This window comes from Amblyomma americanum, chromosome 11 (genome assembly GCF_052857255.1).
Source record: "Amblyomma americanum isolate KBUSLIRL-KWMA chromosome 11, ASM5285725v1, whole genome shotgun sequence".
NCBI lineage: Eukaryota > Metazoa > Arthropoda > Arachnida > Ixodida > Ixodidae > Amblyomma > Amblyomma americanum.
In genome coordinates, this window is record NC_135507.1 from 75,085,934 (window position 1) to 75,099,601 (window position 13,668).

General features: G+C 49.2%; 1 protein-coding gene across 1 annotated transcript; it reads right to left on the reverse strand.

Annotated features, from left to right (window-relative positions):
- Nucleotides 1-729: 729 nt before the first annotated feature.
- Nucleotides 730-13,314, reverse strand: LOC144111348 (uncharacterized). Its single transcript, XM_077644620.1, has 5 exons — nucleotides 13,194-13,314; nucleotides 11,272-11,485; nucleotides 5,113-5,338; nucleotides 2,609-3,377; nucleotides 730-928 (listed from the first exon to the last, which is right to left on the reverse strand). The coding sequence occupies exons 1-4, from the start codon at nucleotides 13,214-13,216 to the stop codon at nucleotides 2,701-2,703; spliced, it is 1,140 nt and encodes a 379-aa protein (XP_077500746.1). The 5' UTR covers nucleotides 13,217-13,314; the 3' UTR covers nucleotides 730-928; nucleotides 2,609-2,700.
- Between the last annotated feature and the right edge of the window lie 354 nt (nucleotides 13,315-13,668).

Genomic DNA, 13,668 nt, shown 5'->3' on the forward strand with positions numbered 1-13,668 from the left:
AAAACTGCAAATTAATGTCGTCTTGGTACCTGTACGGGTCCCAGAATATGGCATCTGTTTTAATGTTTATTCTGCTTTTTGACAAGCACCAGTTTGCTTTTGCCGTCATGCCTTTTCCTATACAGATGAAATCTTATCAAACCCTACGCTTATACTGTTCACTCTTTGTACTCAAACAACTTCAACACATGCAACATTCTTCTGCGCCTCAACATTTTAACTGACTGGCTGCCACTCCAACATTGTTGACGATGGGTACCGAATGATATTTCTTTTGCCTTTCACTCTGAAAAATGTGAGTGGCCCATTGCATGGAAAGAGCGGTGAAAAGTGTCCTGTGCAGGCCACTGGCAAGGAGCAGCGAACATGAAGGTTGCCTAAGACACGTGCCTATGACCTGGTTACAACTATCATAAAGTGGACGAGAGATGGGGAAGCCTCAGAGTCCTTGCCAACGTTTCGACAGGAGGACTTGTCTTGGCAGAGACGAAGGCGAGCCCTCTTCTCAATGTGTTGAGTGCCCTGATACTTTCCCCTTCCTTGTTGACTTTCTGACTATCAAGAACAATATTCCCAACCTCCTTGGACTGGTATACGCCTGGAGGCCCAGCCGGCTCTTATTGATTACAAGTAGCATTACTGCAGCCGCTGGTCACACTTGAGCGGGAGGTCTCCACAGCTCCCTCCCCCAAAAAAAGAGGGCGAAGGACTCACTGCAGCACCTGGCACACGTGCGGTACACGTAGCGCCCTCTGCGGGCTTTCGTGGATCGTCTGTGCCACCAGTTGAACCAGATTTCCCGGAGGCCTGCAGACGGTGATGCCAGCAGGGAGCAGCTCGGCCAGGGGACCCGCAGGGAGTTGCAGCACAGTGCACGTGTCGTCGGGGCTGGACATGTTGCGGGTACCGCGAGAACGCTTGCTGCGCACTGAAAAAAATGCCCGGCCAGGCCCGGCAATTCCGCGGTTTGACTTCATTCCGAGGCTTTGCGGAAGTGTCTTCTCACACACGGAACGTAGAAAAGCATTGCGCACCTTCTGTCATACGAGGGAACTCTCCTTATTTTATTATTCTGCCTAATTCCGTGGCAGTGCGTGAAGTGGAGCCACAGGGCACGCCTCTCTACAGCGTCTCACAAATCCGGCCTTGTCAACAGCACGGATGTGGGACAGTGCAAACACTAAAATACTAGGTCAACGTTACGCTCTAAAACAGAAAGCAGTAAAAAGTGTGTGTGTTTTACCACACTGCCTTTTATTAAAGGAAGAGCGCTAGTGGGGAGCTTACTCCCAGTTTACTGCCCTGTAGGAGTAGTCTTGTTTAGAGTTCACGCGCCACTTGCGTAAACGCCACAACTATGTAAAGCAACGACAGTACGATGCAGAATGAATGTACAACAGCCATGCACAACTTGTAATCAGTGATTCATCTTAAAAACGGCCACGAACCACGTTACCATAAGACAAGAAAACTGAAAAAAAAAAAAAAAACCAGTTGAGGTCATGCAACTACAATACAACATAGAAACAAACTATAAAGTGAGCCCTGAATCCAAAAAATGCAGATTTCAGCACCTGACTGCACACGATGAGCACTTTTGAACTCGCACATAGCTAGCGGCCGGGCTGGATCACTGCCAGTTCTGACTTTCGAAAGGTGCTACGTATCGACGGGGAGCAGTCTGCAGAGTGAATTAAGGCACACGAATGAAGGGTTAGATAAGAAATTAATTTGCCTGATGTACGGCAAGAAAAATGTAAACACACCCCTGAATCCAAAAAATGCAGATTTCAGCACCTGACTGCACACGATGAGCACTTTTGAACTCGCACATAGCTAGCGGCCGGGCTGGATCACTGCCAGTTCTGACTTTCGAAAGGTGCTACGTATCGACGGGGAGCAGTCTGCAGAGTGAATTAAGGCACACGAATGAAGGGTTAGATAAGAAATTAATTTGCCTGATGTACGGCAAGAAAAATGTAAACACACAGGAATTTCATTGAAAATACTAGGAACAATTAGGGCCTGCAAAAGCTTTCATTTTCTAGCAGCAATGGGGCGCAGCCTTCGAAATTAAGCTTTGCTCCGAAATGCTATAAGCTGACCTAAACGACTAGTTCCCTGGGCGTCGCATGAAATTGCCGGGTGATCAGTTTAAACATCATGGTTTGCCTCAAGTTCGATGACACTGAAAAACTGGCCAAGAGGCTTGAATAGCGGCTGTGAAACGCAGTGTGAAGAAAAGATTTAAAACCGCGTAACCTGAAAAGCCACGCTTTTTAACCGCCACTCTACCTTGTATTATATGGACACGATACTGGTCTCGGTAACCAGAGTGTCCACCCATGCTCAAAAAAAAAAAGAAAAAAGAAAAACCACCTGCACTCTCTTTGGCATGGTGAAGAGAGCTAACAGAGAGATTTAGCATAGCGGAGACACACTAGCGCAGATTTATACCAGTTTAAACCGGCATACGTCCCCGCTAATGCATCTCCGCTATGCAAACAAAATGTCTCTAATAACAAGTGCCGAATTTTAAGATGATTGCCCCTGATCGCAAATACCGCATGAAAGTCTTCCTGTAAAAACCATCCCATGGAGGACGAACCTGAGTAGGGAAGGCATTGTCCCGTTGCACAGGTGCTGGCTGCTGGCCGCAGGTGCAGCAGGCTGCCATCGTGCACAGCCGTTCTCAGGAATTCATTTGTCCCAGTGCCATACGGCCCAGGCAAGGCATTCGTGGTTCTGGGGGACCGTCGGATACGCCAGGATGTAGCACACCCCGTCGTCCAACATAACCGCCCTCCTCTTGATCACGATTGCTGAAAACACAGGCTCGCGTGCACATGGCAACCCCAGCCATTTTAGTGGCCCATATCGTGCCCATAATCCCGATACTGCACCCCATTGCCCAGCCTCTTCTTGTCGAGCGGGTGAAGTGGGTCCTCGTGGCAGTTTGGGGCCTTGCGGTGGCCACAGGAACTGCCGAAGCAGAGGCGGCTCCCAATAAGGCAGGGTTCCCTTTCGAGAATGAGGTGGTCCCAGTCGTGGAAGGAACTGCTGCTGAGGCATCATTGCCTCCTGCTCTTGCTGACGTTCAAATGAAAGTTCTGGTGGCGAGTGCAGTTCCTGTCCAGGAGCCAGCTGCGGCTCCTGGTGTGGATGTGCGTAGTCCGAGCTGGTTGGTGGCAACGGCGTGTCGTTCGTCGGAGTGCAAAAAAAAGGCACCGCTTCCCACGCTTCGTAGGAAGCACTGGCGTCCGATTCCTTCTTGGCGGACAGATGCTCGTCACACAGCTTTGTGTCCCAGCTCCTGCTGAGCTCGCCGGGGTTAGCTTTGCTCTGGCAGTAGTTGAGGTCTTGAGACCCGCCGGACCCTGCGATGCGTCACACCAAGGGAGAGGTGGAAAATAAAGCTGTGTAGATCAAACACCATTAACAGAAATACCTATTAAGAATTTGCACAAGAATGCAACAACGACAACGAAACTTCACGCTATGCTGCTTCGCAAGCAGCGGTTGGGGAGGTTGCAGTAAAAGTAAAAAAAGGGCCTGACAACAAATCGAGTTCCTCGGGTGACCAGGTGCGCGTCCCCAACCTGTTCTTCCCAAAAGTACCTTCAGAAGAGAATGAATGAAAATATTAATGCGAGAGCAATATACGACCCATTGGCAACTAAACCCAGCGTTGTTCTCCGTATGAAATGGTCGAAAAACTCCAATGACGTCATGAGTACAGCTCCATGGCCACCATAAGAGATTCAACAGAGGATCAATTGCATATGTAGACACCCAATGGTCAGTAGGCTGAAGGCCTTTGTAGTAAATGCTTTTGAAACCAGGGGCTTCAGACTAAAGGCCTTAACCCTAAAGGAATTTATACCAAAAATGTCTTCAACTTGAAGGCCATTGAGAGGTTCGTACTGATTGCTAAATAGTAAACAAATATATTCAACGACTAACCCACGATGAGAGACAAATGCTATCGCATCCACAGGACTTAAGTAGTCTTAAGTGCTCTCCGTAATTTTTACATTGGTCCAAAGCTCGCGGTTTAGACAGGTAATCTTTACACAGCCAACTGGTTGCATTTAGATATTTGTACCCAGGCATTTGTATAAGCTACATCAGTTTTTATAACTTAGAAAACGAATTTGCCTTCGCCGCTTTGTGCGGTTCGAGAAAATTTGGCTGCACCGCGTCAAAAAACATGCGCTTTCGAAAGCATGCAGGCAAAGCAACCTCTTTAGTGCCGGTAACTAGTCCGAAAAGCAAAAGTTTTCCAAACCACAGCAGCAAAGGTAATCGCGTTTTTTGAATTCAAGGAATCGATATGGCTATTAGTAAAGAACAGCTACAAATCTCAATCTGCAATTGGGCGCATAACTCTAATAGCTAAAAACTTCATTATTAGAAAGATTCACTGATTTTCTGCTGTTTACCAACATTGATAATACTATAGAAGCCAAATATTTATTCCAAAAAGCCTAGTTTTGAATTGTCTTGAAATTCTTGCTTGGCACACCTGGTGTAAACAGGCCATCATAATTTTGGCCCCAATTTGGTAGCGGTTGTTAGAGCTTCAAGTGCCACATCGACAATCGGGCTATGAGCAATGTTGTTGTGGATGGCTGCAGATTATTGGAGACAACCGTGGATTCTTTACAAAGCATATAAGTTACACAACACATCCAGCGCTTTCATTTATTGTTGCATCTCACCTCCGTCGGCATGCGGACGCGTCATAGTAGGGATTCTTTCCCGTGAACTTGGGACCAGCAGCCGAATGCTAAAGCCACTGGGCCAACGTGGTGGGTTTCTTTGGCTACACTCTAAAAACAAAATGAGTAAACAGACAGTAAACTGTCCTCAAGAGCAGTCTCTTTTATGAAGAGAGAGCATCAGAGGACACCTTACTCCCTTTTTAATCCCTTTGGCTTAGAGTGTAGCGCATTCTGTTTTCTTTCCTTTCTTCCTAAGTGTAGAGCTCTCCGTTAGATGAACGGGTGTGCACTAGAGAAGAGCTTACTTTCTTTTTCCTCCTCTATAGACGTATATGTGTTTACAGTTGAAGATAAGTGCAGCTGGGTGACTCCCATCACGGACACTCACACATATACACAGGTGACCGCTGCCACTCCTCCTTCGCATGCAGGTACATCGAGGGCGAAGGTGGCACGGCGGAGCGTTCCGTTCTCAGCTCCTGTTCCACCAGAGGCTGCGGCTCCATGTGACCCAGCTGCATTTCCGGACTGCCAATGAAGGATGGCAAGGAAGCATGCACCGACAAAGACCGGCTGGACGACGACAGCCTGCTGCTGGGCGTTGTTCTCGAACTCTGCACACCAGGAACAAGCAGAGTCACTGTATAGCTTCCCAGAGTTTAAGCGTATGTCCGCGATATCGCTGTTTAAGGAATCCAAATTATCAGTAAAAGCCTCAACTCTTGCATGCAGTTGGCGACCTTGGAATTGGTACAGTAGTTAGAGCGAGTGCAGGCTCAGTACCCGGCTTGATTCTGGCTGTCGACCTTGCTTTATTCTAAACATATTACTGTTTCAATGAACGACACAGCTTGCTAGCAATGCCTTGGCACCATTAAGTTCAATATCGATGAGTTGCAAACAAAATACTCGCTCTGGTGGCACAATATGTTGTGATTGCCACAAATAACATCAGCGAACACTTGAGCTGAAATTGGGTGTTATTGACAAGAAAACATAGTTTTCAGTGAACATGTATACTGGGAGAAAATAAAATGCCGCGAGGCATCAAAACATTAGCTGCACGAATCGGCTGTCAATAACGGTCTAGTGCTAAGCGATTCTAGAGAGTTGGCTTCTCCGCAATGCATGGATACTTTCTAATTTTGTAAACGCGTTTATCCAATAATGGCGCGAGTGGTGCAGGGAAACCAAACGTGCAACTCTAGGACCCTATGCACTAAGCGTTGGAACAAGGGACATACAGCTTTCCTTGGAGGCGCATTTACAAAACTTCTCTGCTACGCTTTTCGATCCCGTTGATGAAAACTACAAATTTTTAAAAAACCCCTATGCTGTTGGTTTTGCTCACTGTTTGCCTCCGTCATGCATGCCATCATGAGCACGTGTTATATTTTAGTTTTTTTAAATCTTTATTTTACTCGAGACATGCAAGGCCCCCCCCCCCCCCCCTTGCACAGAGTCGGAAGAATGTTTCTTACTGCTCGAGGGGCAGCGCGTCCGGCTCACGACCCAAATGAGCAACGGTTCGAGTACCGGCTCGACCATTTTTCTTTTCAGCGCAATTTTTTTCTCTTCAGAAGCACTGTGTGCTGGTGGTGGAATGAAGCCAGGACCCTGAAGACCAATCAGGAACTGTGTAATGACGTCATCACTGCAATCACTGCGGAGTGTTTGAATGACCCCCGCGAGGCCATGTGGTTGGGACGCCGCGACCCTCTCACCTAATCACAATTTTCGAGTTACAATGCCAACTATAATGCTGGCTTTCCCGCTGAAGAGGACAATTACCATAATCACCTTAAAACATCTCGTCCACAGATCTACAAATAGCACTGTCCTGGTCCTGCTGAAATTGGTTTTCGAGAAATGATTTTTGAGGAAAGGAAATGGTGCAGTAACTGTCTCGCTTATATATCGGTGGCCAACTCAACCATGCCGCGTAGGAACATAGGAAGGCTAGAATGAAATAACAGGGAAGCAGGGGCTGTACTGGAGGGCTCTGGAATATTTTTGACCATGCGGGGTCTTTAACGTGAACTGAAATTGCAAAGCGCACGGGCACCTTTGCGTTTCGCCTGCATCGAAACGTGGCCAATGCTGTCGAGTTACATCCCGGGAGCTCCAGCTCAGTAGCCGACCGCCCTAACCACCGAGCCATCGCGGCGGGTACTGCTGCGGTTCAGCCTGTTCTTGCAGACTTCCTAACGTCATCTGCCCACACTGACTAGATCTGCCGAGTACGTACTTGAGCACACAATTTTCCCATCTGGTTGCCAGTGGGAATCTCTTTGACGCCGTTGCACCAGAGTGGTGGAGAAGTGGGCAGCCTTCATTGGGGACACAAGAAGCAGGTTCACGCGCTGCATGACTGCTGAGTCGGCGGCAGTGGAGGGGTCGGGAAAGGCCGAGCGAAAGGCAGCTGCTGTTGCAGATGCTGTTTGTGCTGCTGCCACTGCATCGCCATTTCTGGCGACAGCAAAACCTGGTATGGCTTGCACGTCTGCTGTTGGGGATGAGGAGTTTGTACGTGAGACAGGAGGCCAAGATTCAGGTCCTGCTGCTGCGACCACATGGACGGCGTAGGTTGCCGGGGCTCCCCGAAACCGGCCGGTAGCTGCTGTTGGGGTGACGATGGCGCAAACGGCGGGGGTTCTAGGGCGCTAGCGTGGCAGCCAGTGACTGGCCAAAGACACACTCCTGGACCGGTCTGCTCTGCGTTTCCTTGAGCATGTGCGATTTGTGCGGCCTGTAAGTGCATCGGGTAGGATCGAAGTGGGAGGGTGCGAGGGCTGTTCAGAAACTCTTGTCAATCGTACATCTATAGGAGTTTGTGCCGCCATCTCAGACTCGCCCTCCTCGTTAACACTGCCAGCATTTAAAAAAAACGTTAACTAACGTCGCAACACGGCACAGTAGTTCGTGCTCTGCTTTTGTGCCGGGTTTCTTGTTTTCTGTGCAATGTCATAAACTTTACAGCTCAACTGTGTAATTCAACTGATTCCTCGAGGTTACTAATACAGTAGAACCCCGCTGTTACATTCTTTGCTGCTGCGTTTTCCCTGCTGTTACGCCGTTTTCGTCCGGTCCCGGCATAGCGCCCATAGGAGCCAATGTATTGGGTACCCCGCTGTTACGTTGTAGCTGTGAAAACGTTCCCGCATGATACCTCACAACCTGGCACTCCGAACCCAGCCGGGCAACGCGCGCCAACCGCCATTCTGACGAGTCTTGGCCAGGCTTGGCGACGGAATTGGCTACAAGACCATGGACTCCGAGATCACCACCTTTTACGTGCGTGGGTAATCTCGGAGGCCATAAGAACGCATGCGGGTTGGAGAGATTGCCACTAGATGGCCACTGCCTAGTCAGCCGAAGCGAGTAAAACCCGAGGGCCCGCAGCAATCCGGTCTTTCTTGTTTGTGCGGTTCAACCCATCCGAGTCGTCCGTGTCCTTCCGTCAACAGCTACGCTGCCTACGCCTCGTCAGGCCTCGCTAATCCAGTCTTTCTTGTTCGTGCGGTTCAACCCATCCGAGTCGTCCGTGTCCTCCTGTCAACACCTACGCCTCGTCGGGCCTCGCTAACACCGCGAGCGATTTGTCGTCCTTTAATGGCGTCGCGTAAGCGCAAGGCGCTTTCCCTCCAGGAAAAGCTGGATGTTCTCGATGCAGTCGACAGGCAGCCAGCGCGGAAAAGAGTCAACATCGCCAAGGATCTTCGTCTGCCACCCTCGACGCTTAACAGCATTGACTCGAAGTGTGCCGAGATACAAGGGAATGCCGCGCTCTTCGGCCCGAAAGCTAAGCAGGCTCGTGGCGCCAAGTATGAAAACCTCGACGAGTCGCTTCTTACTTGGTTTAAACAAGCTCGCGCTGCCGGTGTTAACTTCGACGGCAGCATTTTGCGCGAGAAGGCATGGAAATAGCCGACCAACTGGGCATCAGTAACTTAGCGGCGTCAAATGGCTGGATCGACCGTTTCCGGAAGAGGCACAACATCGCGTATAAGACGGTATCCGGGGAAGCAGCAAGTGTAAACTTGGAAACAGTCAACGATTGGAAGGCCACACTATCTGCCATAATTAAGGGTATGAGCCTCGTGACATTTACAATGCCGACGAAACAGGTCTTTTCTTTCGGGTGAAGCCATCCCAGTCGTTATGCCTGAAGGGCGAAGCTTGCCACGGAGGCAAATGCAACAAAGAACGATTGACGGTGCTCCTTTGCTGCAACATGGATGGCTCGGAAAAGCTGAAGCCATAGGTAATCGGAAAATACCGGAACCCACGGTGCTTAAAGAACATTCGCCTGCTGCCATGTCACTATAGAAGCAACAGTCGTGCATGGATGACGGCTTCTTTGTTCGAAGAATTTCTTTGTTAATTCGACAACAAGATGGGCTTCCAGTGCAGGAGTGTTGTCCTTTTTCTGGACAATTGTGCTGCCCACCCGAGAGACCCGTCGTTTCTTCGGAACGTTAAGCTTGTTTTTTTTCCAGCAAACACTACAAGCCACTTGCAGCCTTTGGATGCCGGCGTCATAAAGAACTTAAAGCACTCGTACAGGAAGTCGTCCATCGTAAAGCGCTGTCTGGCGCGTATTGATCGCAGACAGCAGCCTACGATCGTTTCAATACTGGACGCTATGCACTAGGTCGCTTCAGCTTGGACTGCAGTGAGCGCGTCAACTGCACAGCACTACTTCGCGCGGTGTGGCTTTCGCATGGACGGTGGAGAGGAAACTGCCACGGAAGCTCAAGAGACGGAAGCAGCCTCTCTTGATCAAGAGCTGAGTGAAGCTTTGAATGCGCTGGGGGCCACGGGAGTCACGTATGACGACTACGTTGCCGTGGATGCTGCTGTCGTGACGTCCGAGTGCCAGAGTATCGCCGAGATCGTTGCAGACTCAATCGCGAGTGAAGCCTCAGACTGTGATGACGACGAGGACCATGAGCCGCATGATTCCGGGGAATTGGCGGACCCGAGCTATAGAGAAGCCGTCGCGGCTCTGGACCTCCTCCGCAGGTACGTCGCACCTCAAAGCGACGCTGAGAGCAATGCGGCTTTCCAGGCCATCGAGAAACGTGTGGTGTTTTCCAGCGAGCGGAAAAAACGGCAATCGACCATTCTCGATTTTTTTAAGACCTAAGCTCACTTGATGTCGAAATAAATTGTTTCAAGACAAAGCTGCACTCTTTTCAATAATTTTGGACCTTTCCTCACTGTTGCGTTTTCCCGGCTGTTACGTTTTTTTTTTCGCGATCTGGTGAAACACGTATCAACGGGGTTCCACTGTAAATGAATTGACGATTACAAAGTGGGGTTCGTATACATCTGGCATAGCCTTCGTGTTTCATACATGAACCGGCACACCGAAAGTCGAGCTTGCCTTCTTTCGTCCTTACACTCCTTCGTCTTGCAACGAGTGTTATCGCGCCACATCACAGAGTGCGATGTTTGCAATACCCAATGTAGACAAGAGTGATGCACCACAATGGCGTGTGGAGCTTGACCTTCCCTCAGGCGGGAGACATAGAAACTAGAGTCTATGATCGAGAGTGTAGCAGAAAGAAAATACTCGTTCGTATTAGCGGGCATGCAGCGGAGGTGTTCTTTCACCCGTCGTACTTGTAGGGTTCTACTTCCGCACAAATTTCTGCTTAAGACCGAGGCAGCTGTAGGAAGGTGTTGTTATGTTTGCAGGGCAGTAATGCTCTACTCAAGGGTGACTCAGACGGAACAGCCTGAGGAATTTTAAATCATAAATATAATCGTTGACCAAACAGCGTGTACTGACAGTATGAAAGAACAAGCAGCCTTAAATATGCAGAAACAAAATGCCAATTAATGTCGTCTTGGTACCATTACGGGTCCCAGAATATGGCATCTCTTTTAATGTTTATTCTGCCTTTTGACAAGCACCAGTTAGCTTTTGCCGTCATGCCTTTTCCTATACAGATGAAATCTTATCAACCCCTACGCTTATACTGTTCACTGTTTGTACTCAAACAACTTCAACACATGCAACATTCTTCTGCGCCTCAACATTTTAACTGACTGGCTGCTACTCCAACATCGTTGACGATGGGTACCGAATGATATTGCTTCTGCCTTTCACTCTGAGAAATGTGAGTGGCCCATTGCATGGAAAGAGCGGTGAAAAGTGTCCTGTGCAGGCCATTGGCAAGGAGCAGCGAACATGAAGGTTGCCTAAGACACGTGCCTATGACCTGGCTACAACTATCATAAAGTGAACGAGAGATGGGGAAGCCTCAGAGTCCTTGCCAACGTTTCGACAGGAGGACTTGTCTTGGCAGAGACGAAGGCGAGCCCTCTTCTCAATGTGTTAAGCACCCTGATGCTTTCCCCTTCCTTGTTGACTTTCTGACTATCAACAACCATCTTCCCAACCTCCTTGGACTGGTATACGCCAGGAGGCCCAGCCGGCTCTTATTGATTACAAGTAGCATTACTGCAGCCGCTGGTCGCACTTGAGCGGGAGGTCTCCACAGCTCCCTCCCCCAAAAAGAGAGGGCGAAGGACTCACTGCAGCACCTGGTACATGCACGGTACACGTAGCGCCCTCTGCGGGCTTTCGTGGATCGTCTGTGCCACCAGTTGAACCAGCTTTCCCGGAGGCCTGCAGACGGTGATGCCAGCGGGGAGCAGCTTGGCCAGGGGACCCGCAGGGAGTTGCGGCACAGTGCACGTGTCGTCGGGGCTGGACATGTTGCGGGTACCGCGAGAACGCTTGCTGAACACTGAAAAAAATGCCCGGCCAGGCCCGGCGATGCCGCAGTTAGATTTCATTCCGAGGCTTAGCGGAAGTGTCTTCTCACACACGGAACGTAGAAAAGCATTGTGCACATTCTGTCATTCGAGGGAGCTCTCCTTATTTTATTAATCTGCGTAATTCCGTGGCAGTGTTTCAAGTGGAGCCACAGGGCGCGCATTTCTGCAGCGTTTCACAAATCCGGCCATGTCAACAGCACGCATGTGGGACAGTGCAAACACTGAAATACTAGGTCAACGTTAAGCTCTAAAACAGAAAGGAGTAAAAAGCATGTAAGGTATAACAATACCTGATGGGCACGTCGGTCTGACATGATTTCCAGTGAAACAGCGCAATGGCACAGCGCTGCGTATTGTCCTTTCTTGTCCTCTGGCCTTGTGCCGTTGCGCTGTTTCACTGGAAATCATGTCAGACCAACGTGCCCATCAGTTATTGTTGTACAGTTTCGTTTCTCCTACAAGGGGCTACAGTGCTGTGTATCGTCCTTTCTTGTCTTCTGGCCTTGTGCCGTTGCGCTGTTTCACTGGAAATCATGTAAGGTATGTTTCACCACACTGCCTTTTATTAAAGGAAGAGCGCTAGTGAGGAGCTTACTCCCAGTTTACTGCCCTGTAGTATTCTTGTTTAGAGTTCACGCGTTACTTGCGTAAACGCCACAACTATGTAAAGCAACGACAGTACGATGCAGAATGAATGTACAACAGCCATGCACAACTTGTTATCAGTGATTCATCTTAAAAACGGCCACGAACCACGTTACCATAAGACAAGAAAACTGAAAAAAAAAAAAAACAGTTGAGGTCATGCAACTACAATACAACACAGAAACAAACAATAAAGTGAGCCCTGAATCCATAAAATACAAATTTCAGCACCTGACCGCACACGATGAGCACTTTTGAACTGGCACCTAGCTAGCGGCCAGGCTGGATCACTGCCAGTTCTGACTTTAGAAAGGTGCTACGTATCGACAGGGAGCAGTCTGCAGAGTGAATTAAGGCACACGACTGAAGGGTTAGATAGAGAATTTAATTTGCCTGATGTACGGCAAGAAAAATGTAAACACACAGGAATTTCATTGAAAATCTAGGAACAATTAGGGCCTGCAAAAGCTTTCATTTTCTAGCAGCAATGGGGCACAGCCTTCGAAATTAAGCTTTGCTCCGAAATGCTATAAGCTGACCTAAACGACTAGTTCCCTGGGCGGCGCATGAAATTGCTGGGTGATCAGTTTAAACATTATGGTTTGCCTCAATTTCAATGACACTGAAAAACTGGCCAAGAGGCTTGAATAGCGGCTGTGAAACGCAGTGTGAAGAAAAGATCTAAAACCGTGTAACTTAAAAGCAACTCTTTTTAACCGCCACTCTACCTTGTAGTATAAGGACACGATACTGGCCTCGGTAACCAGAGTGTCCACCCATGCTCCGAAAAAAAGAAAAAACCACCTGCACTCTCTTTGGCATGGTGAAGAGAGCTAATAGAGAGATTTAGCATAGCGGAGACACACTAGCGCAGATTTATACCAGTTTAAACCGGCATATGTCCCGCTAATGCATCTCCGCTATGCAAACAAAATGTCTCTAATAACAAGTGCCGAATTTTAAGATGATTGCCCCTGATCGCAAATACCGCATGAAAGTCTTCCTCTAAAAACCATCCCATGGAAGACGAACCTGAGTAGGGAAGGCATCGGCATGTTGCACAGGTGCTGGCTGCTGGCCGCAGGTGCTGCAGGCTGTCATCGTGCACAGCCGTTCTCAGGAATTCATTTGTCCCAGTGCCATACGGCCCAGGCAAGGCATTCGTGGTTCTGGGCGACCGTCGGATACGCCAGGATGTAGCACACCCCGTTGTCCATCATAACCGCCCTCCTCTTGATCACGATTGCTGAAAACACAGGCTCACGTGCACGTGGCAACCCCAGCCATTTTAGTAGCCCAGATCGCACCCATAATTCCGATACCGCACCCCATTGCCCAGCCCTCTCATGTCGAGCGGGCGAAGTGGGTCCTCGTGGCAGTTTGGGGCCTTGCGGTGGCCACAGAAACTGCCGAGGCAGAGGCGGCTCCCAATAAGGCAGGGTTCCCTTTCGAGAATGAGGTGGTCCCAGTCGTGGAAGGAACTGCTGCTGAGGCATCATTGCCTCCT